Source organism: Chelonia mydas, chromosome 4, assembly GCF_015237465.2.
Source record: "Chelonia mydas isolate rCheMyd1 chromosome 4, rCheMyd1.pri.v2, whole genome shotgun sequence".
NCBI classification, from domain to species: Eukaryota; Metazoa; Chordata; order Testudines; family Cheloniidae; genus Chelonia; species Chelonia mydas.
The window spans coordinates 86,229,431-86,249,159 of NC_057852.1; the positions used below are offsets into that span (position 1 = coordinate 86,229,431).

At 38.3% G+C, this 19,729-nt stretch overlaps 1 protein-coding gene across 3 annotated transcripts in view; it reads right to left on the reverse strand.

The window, feature by feature from the left end:
• Positions 1 to 19,729, reverse strand: part of TUSC3 (tumor suppressor candidate 3) — a 286,073-nt gene that overhangs the window by 26,359 nt on the left and 239,985 nt on the right. For all 3 annotated transcript variants that reach the window (XM_007067357.3, XM_043546172.1, XM_043546173.1), the window contains exon 8: positions 2 to 76. In XM_007067357.3, coding sequence (XP_007067419.2) covers positions 2 to 76 — 75 coding nt within the window. The remainder of the gene's footprint in view (position 1; positions 77 to 19,729) is intronic.

A 19,729-nucleotide genomic window follows, 5' to 3' on the forward strand; every position in this document is an offset into this window, starting at 1 on the left:
CTTCTCCTTTTTCCAACATCCCCTTTGGAAGTAGCAGCTTCATTCAGAAGAACCATTCCCATGGTGATAGCAGCATCTATACAGTTGTTGTTAAGGAAACAGCAGAAATATGGATGCCTCAGAAATCCATAGCGCATCTGTAAACTAAGGTTTTCATTTTATACAAACCAAAAATATCAAAAATGCTCTATTCCATAAATAGATCGCAAATTTATGCAAAACTGTAGGGAGACAAATATTTAGATGTAGTGATCATTTCCATTCTGTAAGCTGCATTTAGTAATCTACTTTGTGTGTTATTAAAGTTAGCAACATGTAGCTTTACATAAAACTCAAAACATTTTAGAACAGAAATAAGATTTGAAAGATTTAAAAGGGATCAGGTTGGAGCAATGATGTTTTGTATTTATGTAATTATAAAAAAAACATAAGCCAAACTATGTGAAATCGAGAAAGCAAAGTAATTTTGCCAGTGCAGAATGAATACTGGCAGAAAACACATGCAGTGCACATACATATAAGTCTGTTAATTCATTGATTAATTGATACAAACTTAAGCAGTTGACTGCATGCAGCACACCCTCTTCAGTGCTTTCAGAGGTACAGGATCTCTATGCTGAAATACTGGTTAATATTTTGTTCATCTTAGAAAAATCTCAGTCAAGAAAGTTTTTTGCCACTTGCATTTTTATTGTCTAATTACAAGCTTTACAAGTGCAAACAAGTGCATAATGATAAAACAATTTAACTAATTTAGCATGATCCTCAGCCATTCACTTAATCGTTTGAAACTATCAATGAAAAGGAAGTTACTACTGTACTTAACATCTGTTCTGAACAGGAGGCATGCATGAATGCTATATTGAAAGATGGAGTGCACAATACATTCTGGAAGTTGTATTTGTAATCAGCCATTTAAAGAAATAAGAAAGTCACTGGTACACTATGTACCTAAAGATATTTTTTGGCCAGTACTATTTTTGCTGTAAAAAGCTTTGGTTAACTTACTTCAACAGTATATTAGTATGTTACAATCTCGTTTATGTTTTTATTCCAAATACAGTTGAGAGTATTTTAACATCTGTTGCCCACATAGTAGCATAACACGCCTCCATCCATCTCCAGCTCTCCTCTCCTCTGAGCCCTGGCTTGTCTTGGTGCTCTATAATTGCTTCCACAAGTACCTCTTATTGAAGAGATCACTTCTACAGAGGACTTCATTAGAATATCAGTGTTTTGCAATTCTATCCACTCACTTTTCAAAATAACCTCTTGTGCTGGTACTATGTTCCTGGGAATGACAGCGAGGAGCTTGCCATCACCTCTGAAGTTACTATACTGATTTGGATAGCAAAAAGCATGACTTACTTACATGTGTCTGGAGGGGCAACCCAATGTTAAAAGATACTTACTTCTCTAATGAGCAAGAAACAGAATATAAAACCAAATGTAACTCTCTAATACAGTTTGTAAAAAAACAATTTTATTAGTGTTACTATTCCAGGTTTAGGTGTGGGAGAAGACAGACCAACTATAAAATTAAAGAGGGGAGAAATTGCTACAGACTTATGGGATAAATGTACAGCAGACATTTCAAACATGCCACATCTATGAACATCACCTGTATCTAATAACATACCATAAAGAGCTCTAAAAGGCTCCCCGGAGCCATCTATCCCTTATTGCAATGGGTCTCAAACAGAAGTATATGCACCTCTGGTGGTATGCAGAGGTCTTTCAGGGGGTAGCAACTCATCTAGATCAGTGTTTCTCAACATCGAGGTTGCAGCCCTTAGGGCGTCCTGAGATGGGTTTAAGGGGATCGCAGGGCCGACATTACAGGGTAGCAAGCAAGGCAACTGCCTGTGGCCCCATGCCACAGGGAGCCCCACAAAGCTAAGTTACATACTTCAGGCCTGAAGCCTGGGGTTCAGACTTCAGACAAGGCTCACTAGTGAAAAACAAGCTCAAGTATCACACTGAAATGTAAGCACAATATATATATATTCCAATCAATGTATTTTATAATTATATGGTAAAAATGAGAAAGTAAGCAAGTTTTCAGTAATAGTGTGCTGTGATACTTTTGTATTTTTATGTCTAATTTTGTAAGCAAGTAGTTTTTAAGGGAGGTGAAACTTGGGGCATGCGAGACAAATCAGACTCCTGAAAGTGATACAGTAATCTGGAAAGGTTAAGAACCACTGCCCTATTGATTCCATTGAATGCAGACCCTGGTATTCTTCATACTTGCCTAAGTTTTATTTCTCAAAAATAAACCATGTCTGAAGTTTTAGTTACAATACCCTATTTCAAGGGACTTAAGCACATTCTTAAGTACTTCACTGAATAAGCATGTGATTGCCTACATGCTTAAAGTGAAGCACATGCTTAAGTGTTTTGCAAAGTTCCAATTATCAACAATGGAAGAAGGGTTAATGGAAGTTGGAACTGAACAATATTGTACGAGCCTCAACTGTGTGTGTGATAATAAGCAGAAAGTATTGTAGAAATGCAAATAGCATTTGATGGGGAAAAAAACAAATTCTAACAAACCATCAGGATTAATTCATGTCATATTTTATTATGATGACGATATATTGCTATTTGGAGATACAGCGATGGGATAAAACACTACATCTCACTTAGCTCTCTATTAAGTTTGCTCATAAGTGGTCAACTGCTTTCAGAAACAATCAGTAAAGTGGAATTAAATTTCTGTTAAGAAAAGAAATAATATTGCCAACACATAATCTTATTATGTAGATAAAGGAATTGTATTAAAGTATTAAAAGCTGCACATATTAAATACTGCAAAGTTTTCCAAATTTCAGCTTAACAAGCTTTCCCTAAGGGTGCAGAATCTGGGCTGTTTCACAGTGAACCCTACTCGAATTATTGCTTAGCTTCTTATCTAATAACCATTACTCTATCTAAATACAAATAGCAAAAATTAAGTTGAATTCATGTTCCAGGTTTGATTGAAGCTGGAAAAAGTAAGGATATTCACAGATAAGACTGTTCTGGCCTTAACTCACCTCTTTGTGCACAAGAAACAAGCAAAGAACTTGAAGTAGTGTGAAATCTTACATTCCATACAGGCTGCAATAGGGGTGTGATAAGTAGCTGCCATTATTCAGAATTCCTTACTGTTTAATATCAGACAGCGTTATGAGTTTTTCTTCCTATTTCTTAAAAGAACAGATGTGAAAATGTCAAAAAAAAGAACATCAAAATAAAACTCTTCTGATCTAGTCCTTGAGTCTGTTGGGCCCAGTGCTTCAGCTGCTGAAAGTTTTGGTTTCTTATACTGATACTGAAACAGTTCTTTGGAAATGATGTAGTGTCAACTTTTAGCTCTAGTTTTGTGCATGTACTTGCTACTCACTTTCATCCATTTGCTGAGGGTGTGTGCATTAAAAGCAGTATATGCCATACAGTTAGAAGTTTATTTTCCTCTCCATCACATTTTGGGACTGATCCTGCTTCACTGAAGTCTTGCTTACAACACTCCTGCTAATACATCCCAGAATGGTGTTCACTTTTTTTGCAACAGCGTTACACTGTTGACTCATATTTAGCTTGTGGTATACTCTGACCACCAGATTCCTTTCTGCAGTACTCCTTCCTAGACAGTCATTTCCCATTTTGTATGAGTGCAACTGATTGTTCCTTCCTAAATGGAGTACTTTGCATTTGTCCTTATTGAATTTCATCCTGTTTACTTCAGACCATTTCTCCAGTTTGTCCAGATCATTTTGAATTTTAACCCTGCACTTGCAACCCTTCCCAGCTTGGTATCATCCACAGACTTTATAAGTGTACTTATTGCCATTTTCTAAATCATTGATTTGAAGATATTGAACAGAACTGGACCCAGAACTGATCCCTGCGGGACCCCACTTGTTATGCCCTTCCAGCATGACTCTGAACAATGGATAACTACTCTCTGGGAATGGTTTTCCAACCAGTTTTGCACCCACCTTACAGTAGCTCCATCTAGGTTGCATTTCCATAGTTTATTTATGAGAAGGTCATGCGAGACAATATCAAAAGCTTTACTGAAATCAAGATATACCACGTCTACCGCTTCTCCCCATTCACAAGTCTTGTTACCTTGTTAAAGAAAGCTATCAGGTTGGTTTGACACGATTTGTTTTTGACAAATCTATGCTGACTGTTACATATCACCTTATTATCTTCTAGATGTTTGCAAATGGATTGCTTAATTATTTGCTCCATTATCTTTCTGGGTAAAGTAGTTAGGCTGACTGGTCTGTAATTCCTGGGTTGTCCTTATTTCCCTTTTAATAGATGGGCACTATATTTGCCTTTTTCCAGTTTTCTGGAATCTCTCCCGTCTTCCCTGACTTTTCAAAGACAATTGCTAATGGCTCAGATATTTCTTCAGTCAGCTGCTTGAGTAATCTTGGATGCATTTCATCAGGCCCTGGTGACTTCAAGACATCTAATTTTTCCAAGTAATTTTTAACTTGTTCTTTCCCTATTTTAGCCTCTTGTCATCCTACCTCATTGTCACTGGCATTCATTACGTCAGATGTCCAATCACTACCAACCTTCTTGGTGAAAACCAAAACAAAGAAGTCATTAAGCACATCTGCCTTTTCCACATTTTTTGTTATTTCCCACCCCTCATTGAGTAACGGGCCTACCCTGTCCTTAGTCTTCCTCTTGCTTTAATATATTTGCAGAATGTTTTCTTGTTACCCTTATGTCTCTAGCTAGGTTGATCTCATTTTGTGCCTTGGCCTTTCAAATTTTGTCCCTACATACTTACGTTATTTGTTTATATTCATCCTTTGTAATTTAACCTAGTTTCCACTTTTTGTAGGACTCTTTTTTGATTTTTAGATCGTTAAAAATATCCTGGTTAAGTTAGGGTGGTCTCTTGACATATTTCCTTTCTTTCCTACACAGTGGGATGGTTTCCTCTTGTGCCCTTAATAGTGTCTCTTTGAAAAACTGCCGTCTTCAATTGTTTTTTCCCCTTAGACTTGTTTCCCATGGGATCTTACCTACCAACTCCCTGAATTTGCTAAAGTCTGCCTTCTTGAAATCCATTGTCTTTACTTTGCTGTTCTCCCTTCTACCATTACTCAGAATCATGAACTATATCATTTCATGATCACTTTCACCCAAGTTGCCTTCCACTTTCAAATTCTTAACCAGTTCCTCCATATTTCTAAAGCAGAGTATGGAATGAACCAAGAAAGATTAAACAAAAAGGGCTGGAGACAAAGATGCCACTGGTGTTTCTGCTCCAGTCTTCTTTTTACAAATGAGATGACTGGTGGTGTTTCTGTCCTTGTACTATTAGGTCTGGTAAGGGGTGATACCTGCTTAACCAGATACAGTGCACACTGAGAGACCCAGCAGTGCTTTTAGTATCTTTAACTTTAGCTTGGTCAGAAAAACAAATAAAGGGCAGAGGGGGGGGGACAATTTTTTCCAGGAGCCCCAAGGAGAGCCTGTCTAGGTTCCAGAAAGATGGACCAGGGGATTCAGCCAATGAACAAATGAGTCATGGCCAAAACAAAAAAAATACTGTAGTTTTTTCGTGTGGCCCACTCACCACCGACCACAAAACAAAGTCTTACATAGTCACTACTAACAAACAAAAACTGAAAAAGAATTACAGTGCCCATCAGAAAGTACTCTTTCTGGAACAGAAGTTCCAGTTACCTTGTCTCCTTTTACTTTTATTCCATTTTTCTACAGTTAGGAAGAACAGTTACTGATAGGAGAATCTCACTTTTGTGCAAAGCAGAATGCTCTTTGGGTGAGGTAATGTCAAGAGAGTTCTTTTGCTGTGGATCTTTAGCCAGCCTTATTTGTTGATTTTTTTCAGCCTCACATCATTGCTTTTTAAGCTTCACTTGCATTGTTACCTTTTTGCTTCAGCTGTTGCTTTTTAGCTGCAGTCAATATTGTTGAGTTTAGGCTTCACATGGCTGGCTTTTAGCTTCAATGACAGTAGCTTCACATCATCACATTTTAGCATTGGGCACATCATTTACTTTAACTCCACGGCGATGAGTGAAAAATTCAATCATATTGAATTGTGGTTTCAGTGATATCACTGGCTTCATAACACAGAATATTAGCTTCTGTCATTATTTTCAGCCCTTATTTCCAACATTATTTTCTAGGTCATCTTGCTTTTTAAAAAAAAATATGCCAGAAAAGGAGAATGTCAATTCTACACTTCTCTACAATATAATTTCCTTCTAACACAATAGAATTTAAGTTTTTGTAGTCATTTATCTATCTCTTGGACAGTTTTCCATCACAAGCCGCTTAGATTTTCTTGGTTTTTTTAAATCTTCTTTACAGTGCATTGCAGAAATGTAACATTCAGCTAATTTTGCTAGAATATACAAACTGATATGCCTAGCAATAGTTCCAAATTCCAATTCTCACAGTTTTGGATAAATATATCTCTGCATAGTGTTTTGTTTTGTTGGGGGATTTTTTGGTGTAAAATCCAGTGTAATCTTTTCCTCTACACATTTCTAATTTAAAATGGTTTAAATTTTACATATTTTTAAAGATCCTGATACCCATTTTTCCCAGTGGATAGAATCTGCTCACAGCAACTAACAAGACATTGTTCAGTAAGTACAGTGAAAAATGGTACTGAAAAGTTTCATACTGGAGGAGAAATAGCTTTCTATTGGGATAACAATAATAAGCAGGTTCACCTACAAAATCCAGCGGAAAAAGATTAATTCAAATAGTAAGGGTTTGTATTTGAACAGACACCCCAAAATAAGGATGTCAAGTAAAAAATATCTGGAGTATAGAAATAATATGGGACAGCATCCACAAATGCCTTAGAGTGTACAGAGACCATTAACCTTATTAGTAATAAGCTTTAGATAGTTTCTATCATCACGCTCTAATAGACAATGCCATAACCATTAATTTCACCCAAGCTGCGCAAGAGAAGGAGAACTGGATGGGTCAGAGCAGTGGTTCCCAAACTTGTTCTGCCGCTTGTGCAGGGAAAGCCCCTGGCGGGCCGGGTCGGTTTGTTTACCTGCCGCGTCCGCAGGTTCTGCCAATCGCCGCTCCCAGTGGCCGCGGTTCGCCGCTCCAGGCCAATGGGAGCGGCTTGAAGCGGCGCGGGCCGAGGGACATACTGGCCACCACTCCTGTTCTATTCCTGTTCTATCCCCTGTTTTATCCCTGGCAAAAGCAGCATACAGACAGACACAGACCCTTTGTTTTTCTCCCTCCTCCCAGCTTTTGAAAGTATCTTGTCTCCTCATTGGTCATTTTGGTCAGGTGCCAGCAAGGTTACCTTTAGCTTCTTAACCCTTTACAGGTGAGAGGATTTTTCCTCTGGCCAGGAGGGATTTTAAAGGGGTTTACCCTTCCTTTTATATTTATGACACATGGACACACAGGTAACTTACACCAAATGGCATTCTTGAATTTGTCACTCTTCAGAAAATTGTGAAAACAGGCATCTTTGCAAGCTTCTGTTACATGTATTTAGTGTTACTAAATGGTTACAATACTGAGTGACAGCATCCAAGAAACAGGAAATGCTAAACAGAGAGCATACAAAGTGACTCACTAGGGCTAGTTTAAAGTAAATCAACCAACATGTGGGTAACTACACAAAACAAGCAACTAGTTTGCTTGAACATAGCTGGTCTCTCCAAATACTTCTTGATAATCAAAGTTTTGTTGGGAAAGACAACTGAACAGTTATCATCAGACTTAGATGGCTCCATGAATACCCGGTTTTATTCAGGTTTCAGAGTGGTAGACGTGTTAGTCTGTATCAGCAAAAACAACAAGGAGTCCTTGTGGCACCTTAGAGACTAATAAATTTATTTGGGCATAAGCTTTCGTGGGCTAAAACCCACTTCATCAGTAGCTGAAAGTTAACAATATTCTGAGATTCAAGTTCATTGTTTAAAATATTTTAGTCACCTGGAAAACCAAAGGTTTTTATTTTGAATAAGTATATAATAAAGAAAGAGGTTCTTGCAGTACATTGCTGTGGCGAATATTCTTATTTCAGTATGCGTGGGATTTTTTGTAGTAATAACAAATACCTTTTAACTGTTATTTTAATATGTTTTTTCTTTAAAAAACCCGCCCAAAACCCAATATTAGAATGACTTCAAATGAAAGATTACAATATTTTAGGCACCATTACTGGTTTTGTAAAGGGCAATGCTTGTTTCACAATATTGAAAAGATTATTGCTAATAAATTGTGAAGAGCAATTAGCTTACAGTATTTATTATTGGATTTTGTAATTATAGAATACATTTAAGAAGTATTAAATGACAATTGAAGTGGCATAAGTCTACAAATCTGGAAGATAACCCCTTGTACACAGACAAACTACCAGCCATGAACCTCAGAAGACCTGGGTGACAAATCTGGTTATGGTCACAATCAAGTTAATTTGACAGGTTCAGTAAGCCTGTTTCTCCACTTTGTCATACTCATTTTTAAATCTGTGTAATTCTATTGAAGTTAATTGAGTTACACAGGTGGAAGACCATGTAATGTGTTTGAGGGATTCACATGTAGTTCTTAGTGGACATAAATCTACATCACAAAATCACTGCCTCAATTATCAATAGTTCTTCCAGTACATAAGAGTTGCATACTGGGGTTGACGTGTATCAGCAGATTTTGTAGAGAATGCAAGAAGTGACCTTCTTGTAATATGACTATTATCTGTCTAGTATGCCTTACATCTGAAGAACTAGCCTCTTCCAATCCTTATCATATGGGGTTGTCCTGGAATGATGCTGTTTTCCCTTCGCATTTACTGCATTAACCACGAGGGAATTTTGGATAAGGTCTGAGAAAAAAGTCCATATCTTTTGTAGGGACATAGTACTTCTTATCAGCCCACTTACATGTCAGAGGTATTGAGGCCGAGATCAGCCAGACCACCTTGGATGGGTCTAATATGGACTTGTTGACCAGGAATGTGATTTTAGCCAATGTGGACGTGTGCAATATGTCCAGAAGATTGTGGTTCTCACACTTCCTCCAATGGGATCTGTAGAGACTCTTATTCTTCTAAACAGATCTTGAAATTGTTTAAAGTCATCAGCAGACCTGGGTGGTGGTAGCATGATTGCCTCATCGGGTGAGGATGTGGAGATGTTGGTTGGTGGTGTGGCTTCTTCCTCCGGACCTTCAACGTGCTCCTCAAAAGGTTCTACCTCAGATTTGGGAGGCCTGTTTACAGAGTAGGACTGAAAAAGTCTGTCAGTTCCTCTGAATAATGGGCAGTTTGGGAAACTGCTGCCTGTATGCGGCCCAGGATCCCAATAGGGTGAGTGTGGGGGCATAGACATAGGGTGGCATCCATGGGTGCCCTACCAAGGTCCTGGGTTTGTTCTGGTCTCCTGGTACTGAGGGTATGCATAATGTTTATGTTGTGCAGCTCCTAGTATGGGGGGGGGGGGGGTTGCTTGGTGTAACCGAGTACGACTTTTTATACTCTTCCTTCTCCTCACTTAAGAAGTGGTGGGGGGAAGGGGTAAATGGGGAGTGGCAGAGTATCAGTTGCATCTGGGGAAAAGGCATGTTCTGCCGGTAACTCAGTACGGAAGAGGGGCAACTCCAGGGTTTCAGAGACTAGCAGGTCTCTCAGAAACCTGAACTTCTGTAGTACCAGTATCATCTGTACCATGGGCAGCCCTTGCATTAGTGCCGTGAAAGGTCTAGGAATCAGTGCAGATGTTGTCAGTGTCGACTGTGCAGAGTTCAGTCTGCATTCTCCCGAATGGCCAGAAGCTGGCGCTGAAGTCTTCACTGGTTCTGAAGCCCTCAGTGCCATATGTTTAGTCAGAGCGGCAGGTGCTGATTTTTGAGGCTTTGGGGCTCTCTTTGCCAGTACTATCTGACAGTACTGTCATATGTGGTCCTGCCCTCTTAGGGTCCCTGTACTTATCAGTACAGTAGTGCTGGTACTGGAGGTCGCACGGCAGTCACCAGAGCTAAGACTCATTGCGAAAGATGTGAAAGCTACAGACCTTGGGGGGAACCCTTTTCTCTCCTTGGTGGGTGAGCTCAGGATCCATTTCTTCACATCTTTACAAAAGTCTTTGGCATTTTACAGCACGCAACAAGTCCAGGGCAGGAGATGACTATGTCAGGAGTGACCGCTACCCAGGAGAGGCACTGGGGCCAGGGTTTGAGTCTGGCCATAGTGCACTCTCCATCATTAAAATTTTTAACTTCAGGTCACAGTTTTTGGGTCTGTGCCTTTAAGTTGAAACAACTGGTGCACTTCTGTGGTACATGCTCCTCTCCCATGCATCAAATGAATCATGAGTGACTGTCACTTATGGGGATGGCATCACGGCAGGTGAGGCACCTCTTAAACCCAGGGGATCCAAGCATAACCTGCATAAGGGGAACTTCCATGTAGGGAAAAATGTAGAAAAATTACTATTCTAACCTAAGGAGTAACGGGGAGGAAAGAAAAAAAAAAGTTTCCAGGAGGGGAATGAAAATTAAAGAAATGGAAATGACTATCAACTATATACTTTAAATGGAAATGCTTAGACTGCTAAAGGCACTAAGACTTTCCTATGAAGGGCTCTGCTAAAGATTCTGTCCCACACAAAGGACGGCTGAGAAGGAACTCAAGGTGATTGGATCACACAGCGCTATATAGCTGTTGCTTGTGACATGCGACAGGGAGAAGCACATGTATGACTCAACGGGCACTGCTAGCAGAGATCTCCGATCCTAGATACAGGGATGCAAGCACACCTAAAGTGGAGCACCCATGGGGGGGGGGCGCTACTCAAAGAATTTATTGTTAAACACTTGAAAAGGCTCAGAAATTTTTTAAAAAATTGTGAATTTACATGATTTTATTACTTTCAACTTTCTAGCTATACTATTGCTACTGTCTCTGACATCAGGCACACAGGGATAGGATAGACAGATGATGACTGGAGTAAGAAATTGGAAAAGAACAAATTAAAAATTTGACCCTCTTGTAAAAAATATAGAAAGACAATTCTTTGGACTTAGAAGGTTTAGTGCAAGATTTGCAGAACCCATTAAATGAAAAGTTTTCTTCAGCTTTATTTTTGGTATTAAAGTAATACTGGATAAAATTGGATTTCTTTTAACATGGGTGTGTTATGATGGTTCCCTTTATTCTGAAGTCCCCCCTTGTAATTGGTTAAAGGTTATATATATACACACACCCACCCACCCACCCTTTATAAAGAAGATATGCACAACACTAACAAGGAATAATCTACAGTGCTGTTAACAATGGTGGAAACCCACACTAGGGTCATGTAATTCAAAGGCAAAAGAAACCTGGCAGAGCTGTTCATTTATTGTATGACTATGGGTAAGACACTTGACCTTCTTGTGCTTCAGTCAACTCAGCTGGAAAATTGAAAAAGCAGGATCTCAGTGAAAAGCAGATGCTACATCTGAGCCAAGATATTCGGAGGAAATACATTACATATAATAAATATATAAAAAATCAGGTCAGTGTTTCACAATAATTAGTTACTCAACTATCCCTTTTAATTTTTTATAAGAGCGGTTATTAGATGCACTCTTCCAAACTAGTTTGAGAAATTACAAAGAATCTATAAAAATGTCACTACTAATGCTGTTGAATGAAATCATTAATATGGTAATCATGAGTTTGCTGAGAGTGACTTATCCATTTTCTGTGCAGTCACAGAATCTCCATTTCAGTGGCCCTAGTTAAAGAGTTTTCATTTATTTTTTATTTGTATTGCAGTACTGCCTAGAGGTCTTAAACAGAGGGCCATTGTGCTACATGCTGTACAAACATTCAGTAAGACACAGTCCCTGCCCTGAAGAGCTTGCGCTCAAATTTAAGAATATTAAACAAGGAGAATGTGGGGAAGGGAAATATGGGTAACAATAATAAGATTACACACAGCAATCTCTTTTAAGTATTCTGGTAGTGCTGGGATTTGAAGGAAGAGAAGGACAGTGACTTTACAGATCAGTTCAAGAACAGCATTTCAGGTGTAAGGTTATTACGGAAGAAAGCATGAAGAAGCTTGTTGGATAAGGGCCTAACCAGGCTACTTCAATTTAAATATGAAATAAAATGTAATTAATAAAGCTACCAGGAAAACCAAAACCAAAAAAAATATTTGAACTTTGTCCATTGTATACTCCCTTAAAAATGAAATTAAATTCAAATGATGCTGGAGAGAAAAAAGACAAAAGGAACTGTTAATTATATGACATAAGAAAGATTTAACCTAACAACCCAGAAAAATCAACTGTTACCTCTTTAAAGTGACACTGGAATATTTATATAAACAAACATACATGACGCTTTGTAGTTCACTGCAATATCTATTCCTGTGAGGCACTGAATGAAAAACAACAAAAGGATAATTTTACTGTAAAGTGCATGGTGGGTAAAAACTACTTCTCTCTGTAACCCTCTACAGCTCTTCTCAATTCCCAACTTCTCCCTCCCCAGTCTAACTCTTACTCTGTCATTCATTCCTTTACTGCCTCTCCCCTAGTTCCATACCAATTCACTCTTTGGTGAATGAGGGATGCAGCAGTTGATTCCATCATCCTAGGCTGTTCCCTCTCGGCTCAGAGCCCCCCAAAGCCCTTTTACCTCATCCAATTCAACGCCTCCCCCCACCCTCAGAAACAACTCCCCCACACTTCTAGTCAGTGGGATTGAGAACACTCTTTTTCCTACCTGATCTCTCTAGCTCAAAACAGCCCTGCCAGCTCTGAATCCTCTTCCATGTAACAATCTCAGCCTCTGTACAACTCCTTCAGCTGACTGTGCAAGACCACTTTCACTTGTGAAAATTGCCAGTCAAGCTGAAAACAAATTTTGAAAAGCCAGAAACTGTAAACCCTCCACCCCCCAAAAAAGGTTGAGGACAGAGTGTTACCCGACATCATGCACAAGAAGTATGTAGGTAAGGTATTAATGCAATCTCTGATGAATGAAAATACTTTGGCAGCAGCAGAATGGGAGAGATTTTTCTCCAGTCTCATAGGTACGTGGAAAAAAGCTTTAGTCAAACATCAAAAATCTATCCTATATTCCCAAATCTTTTCTCAGAGTGCGCTCTCTAGCAGTTTACATTCTGACAGAATATTGAACCATTGCAGAAACAGATTGATCCTAAACAATGAAGGCAGAATAGAGTTTTGGTGTTTTTAAATGAACTTGCCAAGTACTAACATTAAAAATACTGGTTGTTTGACTTTTAGAAGTTATACATTTTAATTATCCAAGCACTTATTTACTAACATTTAAGCCAGTTTGAAATATTCCAGTTTTACTGATTTAGATGGGATGGGAGTCATACTACTTATGATATGTATTGTCCAAAATTTATCTGAGTGTAGTTTCTTTGATGCACCTTTTAAAACAATTCTCCCTCAAATTTTGATATCGCCTCTGGATTTGTAAATGACAAATCAGTATTTTATAAATTTCAATACCCTTCCCTTACATTTTCTGGTTAGTGTAGCTTGTTATCATACCAACTATGAAATTATTGCTAACTCTCAGACTATTTTGTAATTCGCTCCTACAGCTTTCCTCCCCCTGCAGCATGCAAGTCACATAAACATACACATCCCTCTGAAAGAGGTGTTTGTGTGTCATTCCTATGGTTCCATAAGTACTGAGCTGAAGAATTTTATTACTAGTTGTAATTTTTTAACTTTCAAATACAAAACTCAGACACGTTGCCTGAAGCGAATGGTACTTAGGCTAGTCGTGACTAACGGTTTGTAATTCTATGCTCACTATCTCCCACTTTTCAAACACGTTTCCTCATTTTCAGACTGGTGTATCGTTCTACTAATTTCTTTTTTCCCCCAGTACAAAAATATTGATTTAGAGCACACACACACTCTCTACCTCTCTTCAATGTCTATCTCCTTATCCCTTTTCTGTGCCCCCATTTGTACAACTTTATCTCTATAATGAATACATTATGAATAAATTAATGTTCACATTTTATCATCAAATGTGCGCACGAGTCCTGCTGAAGTCAATGGGAGCCAAGTGTGCATCCAAATGCAGCCTTTGACCGTAAGGTTTTTTGCCTTGTTTAGCCAATGCAGAACATTTTGCAACAATACTGAATCCTTTATCAGCACTGACTATGGTTAAAAATGCTAACAATATATCGTCCTTTAAACTATAGTAGCCAGTGAAGTCATAAGGAGAGCACATGATATGGAGAAAAGTATTGCACCAAATATAGTATTAATCATCAAGCAGTTTAAATATCAAATGCTCAGCATACGGTTACAGAGCTACTGTGCATTTCAATGACTCCTAATGGTGCTCAGAATCCTTCTTGAAGGACAACACTATGAAATATTTTGAGACCCAATTAGTGGGAAAGTGGAGAGATAGGAAGAAAGATCATGAGAGAGACTCCTTTAACTAAATAGTTGGCAGAAAGACTGAAGAATCCACACGGTACTTTATAAAATTTTGGTGGATAATTTGGCAACTAGACAGTTAGAGAATGTGCATTAATTTGTAATCATTGTACAAACTTGGGGCCATATCACACAATTGTTGAGCAGAAGTCTTTACTGAACTCAGTTAAGAGTTCCACCTAACAACTGATGCTATGATATAGCTTTGTGTTTTTAGTCCTTTTTCGCCTCCATTACATTCTTTCTCTCTCATTCTCTTAGTACTATGGTGATGAGTGTAACATAAAAACCTATATAGAATACAATCAATCATACTACTACAAAAGTTCAACTTCATTATACTATTCCCACTCTCTGTGGTGACCATATTCTGATACCCTTATTCATGTCAAATAGTACCTTACTCTACAAGCATGCAACTCAACATATATCAGAGTCTGGCCCTCAATGATTACATTTTCACATGGACTCATAGAAAGGGGCCTTAAAATAATCCCTTTTGCAGGAAGAGTTCCCCCTCCCCAAAGAAGAACTCCATGCACTTCAATAGAATTCATTCTGCTGGAGCAGAAATGTCTTAAAAAGACTGATTTTTGTCCTTTGTATCCGATAAGCTTCCTTTTTCTTTTTCAATCATTTTTTCTAACATCCACCTACACAGCACTATGCTGTCACATTACATTCTGACTTGACATACCAAGTTACCAAATTAAAAAGACTTCTACTCCTCCTTAGTTGCATGTATTTAAACTTAAATGTATTTAAGTTTAGGATAAATAATGAAAAAAAAAAGACTATCGGGTTCCTAGTTATTGCAAAATTCATATAATAGTGACCTTAAATTTATCTCTTGCTGTGCAAAGAAGAAATTTGCTTAATATTGGAAAAACCTTTTGATAATGAAAATATGTTTGCATCTTTTAAAGACTTAATTTGCATTATGAGGATTATTATTGCACAAGCAAAGTATTAAAGTGACAAATTACCTTATCTTAAATGTTGCAGCTCCAAAAAACTGAAACAAGAAGCATTAAAAATATCTTCAGGTAAAATATGCTTTGATTTTTGACATAAAAGACAAAGCAGCACTTAGAAATATGTTTGTTTGTCACAGAGTGGAAATCGAACTGTTCTCTTGTTCACAAAGGACGATCCTGGCCTCCCTTCCTCTCTCCTTATACAAGAGTTCAGTAAAATGTATATTAGAAGGCTGTTAAAGAGAGAGAGAAGGAAGAAAATGCTCGGTATCAGATGGATTTGCAGGGTTCCTAGGCACTGAGGAATGGGTTGATCCTCAAGCTGGGGAAGAATATGAAACTTTTTGCTAGTATTACCTTGTTTTGATTTGTGCTCATAAAGATTCCTTCCTGCTGAACTGACATTACTATGTTACTATATTTTGCAACCTTAATAATGTTCTTTGAACACATGTTTTTATAGAATTTAGATAAAATGAATACATGGTGTAGTGTGATGCAGATATTTTACAAGCATGAGCTTGAGGTGGCCCTATTACTCACAAGTGGCAAAGCCACTCATGAATTATGAATGTCATTATTATTGCAGTAGTGCTAAAAGAAGACATGGTCCCTTGCAATGAAAAGTTTGACCTCAGAGGACAGGGAAGAATAATCTGTCCATGAAAGCATGCATGTAGGAAACCAATGCCAAGTCTTTCTCCCTCAGGTATTTCTAGAATCCCCATTGCCATACTAGCTGCCTGCCAAATCAACAGGCAGAAGAGCATGACCATATAGAACATGGGTCCTGAGAACAGCCCTTAGCAATTCCTGTTCTGGAATGGCCCATCTGCAGCTTTTGGAAGCAGCTAGTTTAGGTACCACTAACTTTTGCCAAATTCCTGATGTTGACTGTTGCTTTTTTATTCAGTTTTTATATTTTGGCACAATACATAATATTTAGTTCTCATTCCCTAAACCAGGGAGAAAAGGCTAAATCCATGCATTCTACTGACAACCTACAGTCTATTCCCATAGGATGGAGTTAGTCTCCTTGGCTAGTGGGAATGGAGGACTGGTTTATGGCATATTTTTTGCTCCTGGCTCACAACTAAAGTGTTATATGAACCAACACACTTGGAAAAGGATTATTATGGAATGCCATAAGTCTGAGGCTAGTCTTCACTACAGGAAGATCGGTGCTGCTGCAGTTGATGCAGTAGGGATCCATTTAGCAGGTCTAGTGAAGACCTGCTAAATAGATGGCAGAGCGCTCTCTGGTCGAACCCGGTACTTCAGCTCTCAGAGAAGAGTAAGGAAAGTCAACCGAAGAGCATCTCCGTCAGTGCAATGCAGTGAAGACACTGTGGTACGTTGAATAACGTAGCTGGAGTAGTGTAATTTAGGTCAACTTACCCCCGTAGTGAAGACAAGCCCAGACATTCCTCACACCTTTCCTGCCCCCTACACAGACTCTGTAAATAATCTGCAATGCCCATTCTCTTAAACCACTTTCATTTTAAGATCAATTAGAATAGTTTCTGGAAAGAGTTTAAATATGCCCTTTCAATGTGCCAATAAACAACTTTAACTAAATTATTTATTAACCATTTTTTTCTAAATCTGTTTTAAATTCTCTTAAAAACTATTAAAAATAATAGGAGGGACAGGGCCATATAGACATTCATGGTGACAGACTGAACAGATCTCAGCATAGGTGTCCTACTTTGATGGCTGATCTAGTTAGACCCCCCACACCAAATCCTGTTTTGGTGAGCTACACCACCAGGTAGAAAGTAATTTTTGACTGTGCAAAGTGAGGCCCTATACTCAACAACATTTCTTTGTTTGTCTGTAACACAATAACGTTGGAACGCTGCATCTGATGAATTCCAAAATTTCAGGATGTTCTAGGCATCAGTGGCCAAGGAATGTATGCATGCAATGCGTTTTGCCTACAGAAACAATGTAGAATGTGACAGTGACACCACAGCCCTTTGATTTAAACAAATAACTGTGATTAAGTTACATGAGCAATCAACAGAACCGGTTGCAACTATGTACAAAACAGAATTATCTTCAGCAATTCATATTTCACAATTTTCTAACAGTCACATATGAAATATTGAATACAACGAAGTACAAAATTACCTACCCTACCCTGTGTTTAAAAACTATACCAAACTCCTCTTCATATCTATTCAGCTAACTTCCTCTTCACTTCCCACATCAAATTTAAGATCCTTGTCCTGACCTTCAAGGTCCTGAATAACTTAGCCCCTGCCTAATTTTCTGAATGTCTCTATTCATTCACTGCTATCTGCCCACTTAGCTAATCATAAGGGTTGGGTTGAGCAATCCCTTAGGGATAGACCCAAACTCACCTTTGTGTCTTCTTTAATGCAGTACTCTAAGGACTGGAATTATCTTCCTGACCTGATCATTCATACCTGCTCTCTCTCCTCCTGTTAATCCTTCCTTAAAGTACACTTCTTCCAAGAGATCTATGAACTCTACTCCTCCCAACAGAGAAAAATAATTATTAGAAAACCTAAACAAACTATGGCATTAACATGGCACATGCTCAACTTAACTGATCAATCACACTGTACTTGGATTCATCCCATCACTTGTATATGCATTGTGCAATCAGTTCAATCTTGAAAACACTTACATGAAGTCAACAGGACTACTCATGCGAGTCAAGTTATTCATGTGTAAATTTTGCAGGAATAAGCCCTTGGATTGAAAACTGTTCAAAGCAGGGACATTGTATTATGTCTGTAAATCATCTAGCAAATTGCTGGTTCCAAACAGATTACTTTAATATCTATTTATTAATAAATACAGCTTTCAGTCTAGATAAATCTATTTCATGTACATTGGTACTTAATAGTTTATCGTGTGGCACGTGTTCACTTTCCTGCAGGTACGTCTCAATTTCTCTGCTGATTTGTTGATCACTGTTTTACTACTCACGGACGTCAAAATACATATATAATCCCACATAAAACAAACTATTATTTTTGTAAATTACATACAGGAGCTTGCAGGAATGATCATCCAACTGACGATCATGACAAATATCTTTACATTATATAAAGCTTCGTCCTCAATTGCACATGATAAGCTACTGTTGCTCCTGGGAAGGAAATCAGGATTTTGTCAATTTAATGAGAAGTGATGTTGAAAAAATATAGTATATTATCACAGAAGATTAAAAGTAATCTCAACCTAAAATTATTCTAACTCGCATTCAGCACTGATTTTCTTCTGCAAATATGTATCTTTAGATATTATGCATTAAAAGAAAGACAATTGTCGTTACCAGTCTACGGCAGGGAATGATCTCTAATCAAGTATGAATTTTGGCAAGTTTTTCCTTTCAGTTTTTCCCATGCAATAAAAAGAAAAAAAAATACACTGAGTCCAATTCTTCTCCCCCTTTTTATCAGCTTTACTCCACTGAATTCAGTAGAGTTACTCCTGGTTTACACTGATGAGAGAGGAGCATCAGGCTTATATTGTAGAGAAACCTGATAGTTTGAAATGACACAATGAGTAGGAGGACAGGAGCTTGTAATCTTGCAGCAGCAAGCTTTGAAACTGTAGCTCGTCCCAATACATTAACTGGGCATATTCCAGTGTAAGGAAACCTTTTCAGACTCATACTTGTGCTAGTTATATGAAAATGTCTAGTTATATGAAAATGAAAATTCTTCAACAAAAAAACTTCAAAAACAGACTCCAACGAGAGACTGCTGAATTGGAATTAATTTGCAAACTGGATACAATTAACTTAGGCTTGAATAAAGACTGGGAGTGGATGTGTCATTACACGAAGTAAAACTATTTCCCCATGTTTATTTCCCCCCCACACACACTTCCTCACACGTTCTTGTCAACTGCTGGAAATGGCCCACCTTGATTATGACTACAAAAGGTTCCCCCCGCTCTCCTGCTGGTAATAGCTCACCTTACCTGATCACTCTTGTTACCGTGTGTATGGTAACACCCATTGTTTCATGTTGTCTGTGTATATAAAATCTCCCCACTGTATTTTCCACTACATGCATCCGATGAAGTGAGCTGTAGCTCACGAAAGCTTATGCTCAAATAAATTTGTTAGTCTGTAAGGTGCCAAAAGTACTCCTTTTCTTTTTGTGGATACAGACTAACACAGCTGCTACTCTGAAACCAGCTATTTCCTTATCCTTCTATATGAGGGGTAGGCAACCATTGGCACTCACTGTGCTCTGGTCCTGGCCACTGGTCCGGGGTGCTCTGCATTTTAATTTAATTTTAAA